General features: G+C 42.8%; 1 protein-coding gene across 2 annotated transcripts in view; it reads left to right on the forward strand.

Moving 5' to 3' along the window:
* The window catches only part of LOC137372323 (cytotoxic T-lymphocyte protein 4-like), a 90,701-nt gene extending 89,086 nt beyond the window's left edge, over nt 1–1,615 (forward strand). Inside the window, exon 4 of one of the 2 annotated variants that reach the window (XM_068036164.1) lies at nt 1,528–1,615. In XM_068036164.1, the coding sequence (XP_067892265.1) occupies nt 1,528–1,566 (39 nt within the window). In that variant the 3' untranslated portion in view covers nt 1,567–1,615. The remainder of the gene's footprint in view (nt 1–1,527) is intronic. The other variant, XM_068036162.1, reaches the window with a different exon arrangement.
* Nucleotides 1,616–14,580: the final 12,965 nt, after the last annotated feature.

The raw sequence follows: 14,580 nt of genomic DNA on the forward strand, positions 1-14,580 counted from the left end.
CCCCCCGCCTCCAAACCCGTCTCAGGGGGGCCCATAAAATTCAGCCCTCTGGTCCTCTCTCCACAGACGCTGCCATACCTGCTGAGTATTTCAAGCATTTTCTTTTTTTTTTGTTATTATCTATTATTAAAGCTTTTAACTACTCTAGCATCCGAGTGGGAATTAGCCTCAAGCATGTAAGGCCAAGAAATATTAATGCAATGGGTGTGATAGAAAGGTTAGTGATGTAGAATTTTACTGAACCAAATCACCTCCCATTCAGGCCTATGACATTGTGAATTATGAGGAGGATAATGTCCAACTTCAAAAGGACATAGACAGTTTGGTGGAATGGGCAGACAAGTGGCAGATGAAATTTAATGCAGAGAATTATGAAGTAATTCATTTTGGTAGAAAGAACACAGAGAGACAGTATAAATTAAAGGGTACAATTCTAAGGGTGTGCAGGAGCAGAGGAACCTAGGTGTATATGTGGATAAATTATTGAAGGTGGCAGGATATGTTGAGAGATGAGTGAATAGAGCATACAGTATCCTGGGCTTTATTAATAGAGGCATAGAGTACAAAAGCAAGGAAGCTATGTTAAACTTGTATGGAACACAGCGGTTAGCACCGCAGCCTCACAGCTCCAGTGACCCGGGTTCAATTCTGGGTACTGCCTGTGTGGAGTTTGCAAGTTCTCCCTGTGTCTGCGTGGGTTTCCTCCGGGTGCTCCGGTTTCCTCCCACATGCCAAAGACTTGCAGGTTGATAGGTAAATTGGCCGTTAGCAATTGCCCCTAGTATAGGTAGGTGGTAGGGAAATATAGGGACAGATGGGTATGTGGTAGGAATATAGAATTAGTGGAGGATTAGTATAAATGGGTGGTTGATGTTCGGCATAGACTCGGTGGGCCGAAGGGCCTGTTTCAGTGCTATATCTCTAAACTAAACTAAACAATATGAGCATTGTCCTTCACTCCTTTATTCTTTTTGTCCTTTCTTTCCTCCCTCTAGTTCCATCTTTCTCTCTCCTTGTTTTTCTCTCTGTCTCTCTTTATGTTCCTTTTCATCTGTCTCTTCATCTGTTTCCCTGTTTCTCTTTTTCCTGTCTTTCTTTCCATCTGTCTCTCCCTCTCTGTCTCTCTCCACTGTCCCTCCCTGTTTCTGTCACACTTTGTCTCGTGGGCTCTCTCTCTCTCACTTGCTCTCCTCTCTGCTGTTTTTCTTGCTCCCTGTCTCCCCTACTCTCTCTGTCATCCTTTCTCCCAGTCTTTCACTCTCTCACCATATTTCTATCCATCTCTCTTTCCCTGTCTCTCATTCTTGTTCATTATCTTTCTCTCTCTCGCCACTTAACTTTTAAATTAACAATTGTCACAGCCCAGTCTTTGACCTCACTCTCTGGGAAAGTGTCACTTTGCACCCATGGTGTCAGCAGTGTAACAGAAGTGAAGCAACAGTTTTTTTTTCCATTGACTACAAACCAAACCTGTATTTTGTGTTGAAATAGTAACTGATTGATGTTATTTTTCTTCTTACTTTTCAGATGAAGGAAGACACTATTTACATTAATGTAAGAAAGTAGCAACAATCAGGACCAAGGAGAGGCCATTCAAGTCCATCAGCCCCATTCTATCTACAGTCCATGGAATAATTATATCACCTCCCCCATCCCACTTGTTGATGCTCTACTTTAATGATTCTAAGTCCCTTGACTTACTGACCCTGGAAAGAATCTGACAGTGCTATCAATGTCCCAGAAACACTCAATTTTGACATTCAACCAATGTCAAAAGGTGTGAAGAGCGGAATCACAAACACCCAACAGTCAATCTGCTGTGGTTTAAATATTGAAGTGCCCACTAATGACTCCCAGCTATCACATTTGGCTTTGAGCAGCTCTGTGCCTCTACACGATGACTGGGCAAAACCAGACAGGAATCAGCTCAATGTAGTAGCTGTGTAAACCTCAAAGTATCACCAGGGAAACCACACTTTCACCTATTTCCACATCTGTGCTTCTAATCCTCCTGAACCCAATGGGTAACCATTAGATGTCGGGTCAACACATCACCCAAGACAACAGATATATCCAGGGCCTGCAATGACGACCTAGCAAATGTCCAGAGTCCGAGCAGCATGAAAGATGGAGTGTGATGTGAATGTGGCAGGTTTCAATTCAGATATTTATCATGTATTTGGGATGGGGTGGGGGCTCTCTCCTTTTTAGCCTTCCTTGGAACATGAACCTTTCCGCAGCTGGGGAAGGCGATGACAACAGTCATCCTGGCTATTTCTGCATCATGGGGGGACAAAGCCCTTAAATGTCTATTAATAGGCCACTTAAGGCCCTCAATTGGCCTCTGGGGGGAAGGCCATCATCGGCCTATCCCGCCCCCAGGAAAATCGCTTGTTGATGGGCCCTCCAACCCCCCCACCTCCTGTTGCGATTCTATTGGACCCCACTGCCTCCAACACCTGTCTCAGGAGGCCCATTAAATCCAGTCCTATGACTCTTTGAGCCACAATCTTCCAAACGATATTTCCACATTCTAAATAACGTGCCTCAATGCTCCAAAACAAATTTGACAATCCTGCGACCATAAGGAAAAGCCCCAAAATCCTGGGGTTGACAGATTTAGCGTCTCAGGAATTCAGGATTTTTGGAACTGATACCAGAATAATACAAGAAAGTTCTTGAAACCAAACCAAACATTCTCTTGTCACTGCTGCGTGTCATATTCTCATGCAACGAAGACCAGTGCAGAGTGGAAGCTCCATATGGCGAAAGATCATAGAAAGCTGCATCTGTTTAATTTGAAGGATACAAGGGAGACATGTCTTCTTAAGAGAGAAGAATGGACTGCTTGTCCTGGGAAAATTGTGGGATGAGAAAATGTGCAACAAATATTGAAGACAGCTGGTGACTCTAGAAACACTTCTACAAAAGCCTGTTCTGATCTTGGACGCTTGCTGCTCTCTGAGTAGCTTTCACACTGTAACATAATGAACAGGCGTGAATATCTTGTGTCATGTGCATCAATGGTTGAGTCTGAGCTCTCATGCTTAAATTTTAGAGGTAGATGAGGGGAAAGTTACGAGGTATATTACCAAAGGTGAATGCTATGGTTTGAATTACTGTGTGTGTCAATCAAAGAGAGACCAATGAGAAGGGTTACTGCTACTGAAGGTGAGTGTGATAAGCAAGAGATATTGGGGGCGCTACTGAAGATGAGTGTTATATGGATATAGCAGTGTACGGAAATTGTTAATTCCATAATAATGGCCCATATTTTGTGAAATAACAGTGCTCAAAGAAAGCTGCCCACAGTGCAACCCACTTGGCGTGGACTTTCCCTTTCCCGACGGACTTTAAATCTGGCATCAAGTCAAGAGGATCTCCAGGCATTCAGCAGCAGCGATGTCAGCAAGCAGGATAAATAACCAATCACATTGAAGTATTTTCACAGACAGCAAACCAGGAAGTTAAAAACACTGAACCCCTTCACTTATCATTTAAATTTTCAGATAGCAAAATAAATGATTATGATTGGTTTAAGATAGAAACTAAAATATATGAACAAACTTGTAAAAAAATTAAAAATATGTGGGATTTCTTATCATAATGGAGAAATTCGACATTCAATAATTATAAAATTACTCCTCATTGGCTATAGGTGAGGTCCCAGAGGACTGGAGAATAGCCAATGTTGTTCCTTTGTTTAAGAAGGGTAGCAAGGATAATCCAGGAAATTATAGGCCGGTCAGCCTTACATCAGTGGTAGGGAAATTATTGGAGAGGATACTTCAGAACAGGATTTACTCCCATTTGGAAACAAATGAATTTATTAGCGAGAGGCAGCATGGTTTTGTGAATGGGAGGTCGTGTCTCACTAACTTGATTGAGTTTTTTGAGGAAGTGACGAAGATGATTGATGAAGGAAGGGCAGTGGCTGTTGTCTACATGGACTTCAATAAAGCCTTTGACAAGGTCCCTCATGGCAGACTGGTACAAAAGGTGAAGTCACACGGGATCAGAGGTGAGCTGGCAAGATGGATACAGAACTGGCTCGGTCATAGAAGACAGAGGGTAGCAGTGGAAGGGTGCTTTTCTGAATGGAGGGCTGTGGCTAGTGGTGTTCCGCAGGGATCAGTGCTGAGACCTTTACTGTTTGTAGTATATATAAATGATTTGGAGGAAAATGTAGCTGGTCTGATTAGTAAGTTTGGGGGTGACACAAAGGTTGGTGGAGTTGCGGATAGTGATGAGGATTGTCAGAGGATACAGCAGGATATAGATCAGTTGGAGACTTGGGCGGAGAAATGGCAGATTGAGTTTCATCCGGACAAATGTGAGGTAATGCATTTTGGAAGATCTAATACAGGTGGGAAGTATACAGTAAGTGGCAGAACCCTCAGGAGTATTGACAGGCAGAGAGATCTGGGCGTACAGGTCCACAGGTCACTGAAAGTGGCAACGCAGGTGGATAAGGTAGTCAAGAAGACATACGGCATGCTTGCCTTCATCGGTCGGGGCATAGAGTATAAAAATTGGCAAGTTATGCTGCAGCTGTACAGAACCTTAGTTAGGCCACACTTAGAACCTTGCATGCAATTCTGGTCGCCACACTACCAGAAGGATGGGGAGGCTTTGGAGAGGGTACAGAAGAGGTTTACCAGGATGTTGCCTGGTCTGGAGGGTATTAGCTATGAGGAGAGGTTGGATAAACTCGGATTGTTTTTACTGGAACGACGGAGGAGGAGGGGCGACATGATAGAAGTTTACAAAGTTATGAGTGGCATGGACAGAGTGGATAGTCAGAAGCTTTTTCCCAGGGTGGAAGAGTCAGTTACTCGGGGACATAGGTTTAAGGTGCGAGGGGCAAAGTTTAGAGGGGATGTGCGAGTTAAGTTCTTTACACAGAGGGTGGTGAGTGCCTGGAACTTGCTGCTGGGGGAGGTGGTGGAAGCAGGTACGATAGCGATGTTTAAGAGGCATCTTGACAAATACATGACTAGGATGGGAATAGAGGGATACAGTCCCCAGAAGTGCAGAAGGTTTTAGTTTAGACAGGCATCAAGATCGGAGCAGGCTTGGAGGACCGATTGGCCTGTTCCTGTGCTGTACTGTTCTTTGTTCTTTCAAGGCCAGTGAGGCTGTTTAGTAATAATTATGAACTTAGTACTCCATTAAAAGCCCATCTGCATCTCAGTCAACAAGATGTAACTCTTAAAGAATATTTAAAGTGAGAATAATAATGTAAGGGTGGAAGTTGGAGCTAGTTCAATTGCTTTGCCTTGATTGCAGTCTGGGAGGACCCCAACAGTGCACCCTCTGGAGAAGCGTAGAATCACTGACAGCAACTTCTGGTTTTCTGCATTATTCTGTGTATGTGCAGACACCCGAAGTTGCTCTCAGTTTCAGTGGAGTAATGATGCTGAACACTGACAGTTAACCATCATTACCATAGCAAATTCTGGGCTGTTAACTTTATGTTTGCAATTATTATTAATAATAATCATTATATGCTTAATCACTATGAAAGCCAATAAATGCCTTTGACACTGATTGCCTTGTAGAATAAGTTACAAATTTATAAGTAAGAACATGCATTCCTTAACAGGGGGAGGGATTACTGGGCTATTACTGAAGGTGAGTGCTATAGTATAAGGGATAACTGGATGAGTGCTATGGAATAAGGGATAACTGGGTTATTACTCAAGGTGAGCTCTATGTGGAGGAGATTTACTGGGTGTGTTAATGAGATTGAGTACTATGAGGGGACAGAAGGGTTTGAGGGAGGGAAGGTTGGATGAATAGACGGATGACTGTACATTACACTCGGCTGAGCTACCCTACCATAGCTTAACTTTACAGACTATTTATTGTCAGTAGAATAGCTTACCAGTTACTCACCAAATATCTCCTTCCACTGCACTGAGGTAAGAACCAAATACTAGAGGGTGAAAAAAGTAGAGAAAAGGAGCACCTCCTCCCTACTTCACCAAATTCGTATCTCGTGGCCAAGGTGAGTTTATGATGAGATAGGAGAGAAACTAAAAGATACGAGTTCGGGGCTAGGGTAGGGGGAAGTTTTAGAGGAAATTTGGCCTGTTGGGCTAAGAGAAGGGTGGCAGAAGCACCTCACCAGATGGTCTCTATTGAAGTAAAGAAGTCCGTGAGGTCTTGGCCCTTGTTGTGGATGTTAGGGTGAAGACAGGGAGAGGCTTTAAGAAGGCAGCCTGCAGTAGAGAAAATAAGCCAGGGATTGTTGTGTGATTGCCTTTAAGAGTGTTGTACCTTTAAGATCTTAGTATGCTAATGAGTTGAGTACCAGGATGCAGTCATGTAACTACATGCCAGTTTCACTCTGTAACTGTAACACCAAGAAGCAAGACCTGTAAATAGATAGCTCTGCACTGTATGTTCTTGCTAGCTGTTCAATAAACCTGTTTGAGATCTTCACTCAACTGAACTCCACGCATCTCATTTATGTTGCATCAGACAACATATAAAGCTTCTCATTACAGGAATTATCTTTGCATTCCAATATAATCCTGGAATAATGAGCACCAAATTGTATCATAATCATTGTTCTAATGAAAGAAGACTGTTACGACCGAGGTGGGAGTAATGCACAGTCAATTCAGTCCCAATACTCCACAGGTCACAGCATATTATTAAAGTTTTCCCACCAACAGGAAATTAGCCAAATTAAACACTTTAGTAGCCCCCAGAATAAAGCAGACCAGACTAGGTATCTTTAGACAAATGAACTATTTATTAATAAACAAAATTTTAAACACTATTAAGATAAATTTATGTCTAAAGACCTTATACTGCTTCTTCCACTGATGAACATGACACATCTGTTCATTATGTTACAGTGTGAAAGCTACTCAGAGAGCAGCAAGTGTCCAAGATCAGAACAGGCTTTTGTAGAAGTGTTTCTAGCTGTGGATAATATCTATTCGCCATGTACTTAATCATCAACACTGCTATCCAGACACTTAGCAATCTTGCTGTCAATGCCCTTGTCATATTTACTGTATTTCCCCTACAGCTGGAAGCATTGGATAACATTCATTCTAACTTCCCATTCACACACATACATTCAAAAATCAATGGTTAACCAGTTTTAAAAATAGTGTTTTAAAAAATTAGCTGTTTCTTAAGAATAAATAAATAACTGGGTTGTAAGTCTTTATGAGTTATGTTGCTGGTTGATGAGGTGTCCAGATTACAACAATCAGATGTCACTCAAAGTCTCCACATGAATTTGATGAACAGTCTTTACTTGATAGCCATTCAAAGTACTTCAGCTGCAGCAGGCCTCACACAGTTCTTTCAACATGAAGTATAATGACAGGTCTATCCAGGCGCGTATCCATTGTCTCTCGAGATAAGGAGGCCCAAAAGAAAAGAATATTTGGATTTTAAAATTTGGTAGTCTTTCAGTCAAAACTTTACTGCGAATTCCAGAAAACACAATCAGTCAAGAGAGTGTCACTCTTGAAGCAAAGACTTCTTAGATTGCAAGTAAAGAAAAGGAATTTTGCTACCTCCAGCAATATAAATGTTCTCTTCAAAGGATTTTTTTTCTCCTTAGGTAAGTAACATGGCCTGTAGCTCATTGTAGAATTTCTGCTGAGAGAATTCTCTTCCTTCAAGGCAAGCATGCTTCGCCATTGTCCCCGTTCAAACTAGTTTTAGCTGGCTTTTACACACAGTCAAAAGTTACAGTACATCATGTGACCTCCCTCTCCTGCTATGGCCTAGGAAACAGGTACAGCTGGCACACTATGTCTCTTAGTTTTTAAAGGCACACTGTTTTTAAACAGAGTCTTAAAGGCACACTGTTTTAATCAGAGGAGAAAAAAACAGTTCCGTGACAAGACCTAAGTTTTCAAGCCCTTCTTCATATTTGTATTTCCGCATACCAGGCAGCATCCCAGTGAATCTATGTTGTGACTTCTTTAAAATAACAATATCCTTCCTCTAGTGTGGAACAGACAGCTTTGTGGAGTTAGTCATGAAGGATCAGCAATATAACATTTTGACAGAGTGAGAGCTTCGGAGAAATTTCTTGATTGGACAGTGTACAGGGAGCTTTACTCTGTATCTAACCCAAGCTGTACCTTCTCTGGGAGTGTTTGATGGGACAATGTCAACGGAGCTTTACTCTGTATCTAATCCATGCCATACCTGATCTTCGAGAATTTGATGGGATAAAGTAGAGGGAGCTTTACCCAGTGTTTCTAACCCAACTTGTACCTGCCCTGGGATCTAGGAACATAGGAACATGCGAACAAGTGTATGCCATCAGCCCTTCATGCCTGTTCTGCCAGTATCTTTCGGGCTTTTGGATATGCTTTGGTCATGTTGCTGAACTAGTGATGCAAAGAATGTGAATTCAAATCCCAACATTGCAGAATGTGAATTTGAACTCAGTTTAAAACAAAACTAAACAAATCAGGAATAACAAATTAGGATGAGAAAAAGCAACCATGAGATGTTATATTGTCATAAGATCCAACTGGTTCCCTTATGTCCTTTGGGGAAGGAAGCCTGCTGTACCTACCCGGTCTAGCCTATAGGTGACTCCAGTCCAACACCAACATGGATGGCTCTTAACTGCCCTCTGAAATGGCCTACCCACCAACTAAGTTATATCAAACCACTACAAGAAAGGATAAGAAGAATAAAACTGGACATACAACTTGGCTTTGACCTAGACATCAGACTTGGGCCCAACAATGGCACAACCAGTCCAGTTGACCCTGTAAAGTCTTCCTCACTAATATCTAGGAACTGGTGCCAAAGTTGGGAGGACTGTCCCACAGGCTAGTCAACAGCCTGGCATACTCAGATACTCAGTCACGGAATCACATTAACCTTCGCAAGGGCAGTGAGGGATGGGCAACAAATGCTGGCCTTGCCAGTAATGTTCGCATCCCATGAACGTATAATAAAGAAATCATCTTCGCCAATCTACCTGTCACAATGTGGAGACTACATCCAGTCTTTACACTGAGGACATCACTGTGTTGTGTAGCACTACCACTGTGCTAAATGGGAAATTCAGAACAGATCCAGCAGCTCAAAACTGAGCATCCAAGAGGCGCTATGGACCATCAGCAGCAGCAGAATTGTATACCAACATAATCTGTAACTTTATAACTTGGTATATCCCTCACTCCTCCATCACTATACAGCCAGGTGACCAACCCTGGTTTCATGTAGAGTGTAGAAGAACATGCAAGGAGCAGTACCAAGCATACCCAAAAATGACATGCGTACCTGGAGAAACTACAACACAGAACTACATGCATTCTAAGCAGCAGAAGCAGCATGTTATAGACAGAGCTAAGCAACCCCACAACCGATGAATCAGGCCAAAGTTCTGCAGTCCTACCACATCCGGTCTTGAATCATGGTGGACACTTAAACAGCTGGTGGGAGGAGGCTCCACAAACACCCCCATCCTCGATGATGGCAGAGCCCAACGTGAGTGCTAAAGATAAAACTGAAGTGTTTGCAACCATCTTTAGCCAGAAGTGCCGGATGGATGAATCATCTTGGCAGCACAGTGGCGCAGTGATTAGCACCGCAGCCTCACAGCTCCAGCGACCCAGGTTCAATTCTGGGTACTGCCTGTGCAGAGTTTGCAAGTTCTCCCTGTGACCGTGTGGGTTTTCGCCGGGTGCTCCGGTTTCCTCCCACAGCCAAAGACTTGCAGGTTGATAAGTAAATTGGCCATTGTAAATTGTCCCTAGTGTAGGTAGGTGGTAGGAGAATTGTGGGGATGTGGTAGGAATATGGGATTAATGTAGGATTAGTATAAATGGGTGGTTGATGGTCAGCACAGACTTGGTAAACCGAAGGGCCTCTTTCAGTGCTGTATCTCTAAATAAAAAATAAAAAAAAAACTTTGCATTCTCTTGAGATCCCCATCATCATAGATGACAGTCTTCAGCCAGTTTGATTTGCTCCATGTGATATGAAGAAATGGCTGAGTGCCCTGGATACAGCAAAAGCTAAGGGTGCCGACAATATCTCAGCTGTAGACCTGAAGGCTTGTGCTCCAGCCAAACTGTCCCAGTTTAGCTGCAGCACTAACCTGATGATGTGGAAGATTACCCTGCTATGTCCTGCCTGCAAAAAGCAGGACAAATACAACCCACCCAATTACCACCCTATCAGTCGACTCTCAATCATCAGCAAAATGCTGGAAGGAGTCGGTGACAGTGCTATCAAATGGCATTTACTCAGCAACAACATGCTCACCAATGCTCAGTTTGGGTTCTACCAGAACCACTTGGCTCCAGACCTCATTACATCCTTGATCCAAACATGGGCAAAAGAAATGATTCAGAGGTGAGGTGAGGGTGACTGCCCTTGTCATCAAGGCAACATTCAATTGTGTATGACACCAAGGAGCCCTGGTAAACAAAAAGTCAATCGGATCAGGGAAAACTCTTCAATGGCAAGAGGCAGACCCGGACAGAGAGAAGATGGAGGCAGTTTCTGGAGGTCAATCCTGTCTGTCTCAGGACATCACTACTGGAGTTCCTCAGGTAGTGTCCTAGACCCAACCATCTCTAACTGCTTTGTCAATGGTCTTCCCTCCTTCATAAGGTCAGGGTGGGGCCGTTAGCTAATATTGTACAGTGTTCAGTCCCACCTGCAGATAATGAAGCAGTGCATGCCTACACGCAGCAAGCTCTATAAAACATCTGGGCAACAAGTGACAAGTAACATTTACATCACACAAGTGTCAGACAATAGCCATTTCCAAGAAGAGAGATTCTACCACGTCCCCTTGAAATTCAATGGCATTATCACCACCTATTCCCTCACTATCAATATTCTGGGGGGTGTCACTATTGACTAGAAACCCAACTAGCTACATAAATGCCATGTCTACTACAGCAGGTCAGAGGCTGGATCTTGTAGGACGCAACCTTCCTATCCCTTGACACTTTACTGTTCGAATATGAGAATTACAAGAAATAATGAGACAATACTCAAAGCCCAAGTTAAACATTAATGTCTTTACTAGGTTTGGTAGGAATACCAGTTAATAGTACAATACACCCATTAGTCACAAATACATTGCAAGGATTCATGCATACAATCACCTCCTGTTGATCATACTCTTCAGCAACTTGGTTAAGCACCGAATCACTATATGCAACAATTTTTATACCAAGGTGGGCAGGATGTTCCATTAACAAATCGTACTATCCTATCAAAATTCACCTCAAGTTACAGTTGCACAATGAGGCATCCAATTCTTTGTTCAAACTACGATATCAGAAACCGCCTTGACAATCAGCCTATGTTTACATGTTCAAGATCTCTATCAGTAAATATAACATTTTAAAATCATGGACAATTAAACAATCTGAGTTCCTTAAATTACTGACTTCTTACAAACTGGTGCTTGGAGAATTTCTAGTTTCTCTGCATTTCAAAAGCGGGCAAACTCTCAATCAATCATCAATCAGTGACAGTTTATCACTCTCTTGCAGCTTTTCAAAACATTTTGGACCACTTGGGTCAGCTGAATTAGCATCTCCAATCTCTTATCTTCATGTTTTCAGAAACCATGTTTATGCGTGTGTGAAGTTTCACCAAAGTTCTAACTCAGCATCAAAGCAAACCATAGCTTTGAAGTATGTCTGTTTATTGGTTTTGACTCAATTTTTATGACTTTTCTGCTTTTTCTAAATATTCCATTGCCTTAAAGTGTTTTTATTTCACCAGTGACTCTGTGTATCTTTAATGAAAACAGCTTGCAGCTGTTAACAGGTTACTTTCACTTGGAAAAAGCCCTTTCGGCCTTTGCAATGCATGCTGGTCAGATTTGGTCAGTTTTCTGTATAGCTGTATACAGCATAGCTTCCTGTACTTCATTTAAACTATCACTATTCCTGGGTTGGATAGCCTTGCAAGTCTCAAACACAAATTTTGATTAAAGATAGCATTACCGTCTCAGTCTTCAGCGGCAAGTGTCTCATCTCCTGACTGTCCAAACCTTGTCCACCAGCAATAAGTTACACTTAAAAAAGACTTGCATTTATATAGCACCTTTCACAAGCACCAGATGTCCCAAAGTGCTTTATAGCCAATGACGTACTTTTGAAGTGCTGTAATGATGTAATGTAGGAAAAATGGCAGCCAATTTGGAGACAGCAAACTCCTACAAACAGCAATGTGATAATGACCAGATCATCTATTTTGCGATGTTGATTGAGGAATAAATAATGGCCAAGAAACTCGGGATAACTCCTCTGCTCTTCTTCAAAATAGTGCCATGGGAACGTTTACGTCCACCTGACAGGGAAGATGGGGCCTCAGTTTAACATCTCATCCAAAAGACGGAACTTCCAACAATGCAGCACTCCCTCAGCGCTGCACTGGAGTGTCAGCCTTGAATTTTTGTTTTTGGGCTCAAGTCCTGAATGGGTCTTGCTCCCAGATTTGCATCTACAGCTTTGTGACTCAGAGATGAGAGTGCTACCAACTGACCACGGCTGGCAATAAGTAAGGAGTGAAATGGAATACTCTCCAGTTGCCTGGATGGGTGCAGCTGCAACAACACTCAGGAAGCTCAACGCCATCCAGGACAAAGCAGCCCGCTTGATTGGCACCCCATCCACCACCTTAAACATTCAGTTCCTCCACCATCAATGCAGCATAAATGCCTGCAGTGTGTACTAGCTACAAGATCCACTAAAACAACTTACCAAGGCTTCTTCGACAGCCCCTCCTTGCTAGTGATGCTCACATTCCCAGGATGAATAAAAATTTACTTAAAGTTATTTAACTCATGCTGTAACTGTACTGGGAGTGTTTGATGGGACAGTGTAGAGGGAACTTAACTCAGTATCTAACCTGTGCTGTATCTGTCCTGGGAGTATTTGATGGGACAGTGTAGAGAGAGCTTTACTCTGCTAGATGATTGATTACTTTGCTAGATGCAGGGAGGATGTTCCCGATGACTGGGGAACACAGAACCAGGGATCACAGTCTCATGATACAGGGTATGCCATTTAGAATCGGGATGAGGAGAAATTTCTTCGCTCAGAGGGTGATGAACCTGTGGAATTCTCTACCGTAGAAGGCAGTGGAGGCCAAGTCATTAAATATATTCAAGAAAGAGATAGATATATTTCTTAATGCCAAAGGGATCAAGGGATATGGGGAGAAAGCGGCAACAGGATACTGAATTAGACGATCAGCCATGATCTTTTTTGAATGGCGGAGCAGGCCCGAAGGGCCGAATGGCCTACTCCTGCTCCTATTTTCTATGTTTCTATGTATCTAACCCATGTTGTATCGGTCCTGGGAGTGTTTGATGGGTCAGTGTAGAGAGAGCTTTACTCTGTATCTAACCCCATGCTGTACCTGCCCTGGGAGTGTTTGATGGGACAATGTTTCACCCAATACCTTTAATTGGTTGACGTTTTGACCAGACCTGCAGATTCGCATACTTGGGTGGCGGACACAGGACAGTTTCTACCTCGTCCTAACTTAGTGTGGTAATTTAAATGTACTCACACGGTGACTCAGTTTCTCCGGTCCGTGTCCTCCATCCGTCTATATACTGCTGACTCCACCAATTGTTAGGTGGAATGACTATAATGATCACTCGACACCTCAGGTCTGCGGTTCAATCGCCAAGCAGTCTTTATTTTTTTTACACTGGTGGGGAGACAATCTCTACTGGTCCAGCCAGGAGACTTGTCAATGATACAAAGATTCATGCGGTATTTATCCTTCGCGTTACACTTGGAACTGCGCTCATATTACCGATATAGTATTTGACCGGTTCACCCACATTTTGCTGATACAGCAGTGACTGTTGCCCCACTAGGTTTAAGAGACATCTTGACAAATATATGAATAGGAAGGGAATAGAGGGATATGGGCCCCGGAAGTGCAGAAGGTGTTAGTTTAGGCAGGCATCAAGATCGGCGCAGGCTTGGAGGGCCGAATGGCCTGTTCCTGTGCTGTACTGTTCTTTGTTCTTAGGTGTCTTTTCCAACAACATGTTTTCCTCATCTATTTTTGCGACCCTGACTCTTGATGCAGACATGTCTACTTTCGACTTTACACCATTCCTGACCCATTGTTCCACTTATCATTCCCAACTGGTTCCTTTGTGGTCAACAGTTGTCTCAAAGTTATTTTTGTTAGTGGCCGTTAGTGTCAGCAGTTATCAACCCTATACCTAATACTCTGATTCTTAGCAATTTGGAACCTATAATGTTCGAGAACCTATTTTATCCCTGAGGGGCTTCCAAATGTCCCCCTTCAAAATGGAATGAGCTCCATTCCCAGCACTGATGCCCCTCATCTTGAAAAACAGAAAATTCAAAAAACCCAAACTGGGGTAACAAAATAGGTGACTGATAAAGTCCCTAAAAAACAGACCACGTCATATTGGCGCAGCTGTGTTCTGCTACATGGTCAAAGCTGTTCAACATTGTACGTTTCTAAGTCAATTAAATAAGAAATACTGTGGTATATTTCTTTTGGGCCTCCTTATCTCGAGAGACAATGGATACGCGCCTGGAGGTGGTCAGTGGT

This window comes from Heterodontus francisci, chromosome 7, assembly GCF_036365525.1.
Source record: "Heterodontus francisci isolate sHetFra1 chromosome 7, sHetFra1.hap1, whole genome shotgun sequence".
Lineage (NCBI taxonomy): Eukaryota > Metazoa > Chordata > Chondrichthyes > Heterodontiformes > Heterodontidae > Heterodontus > Heterodontus francisci.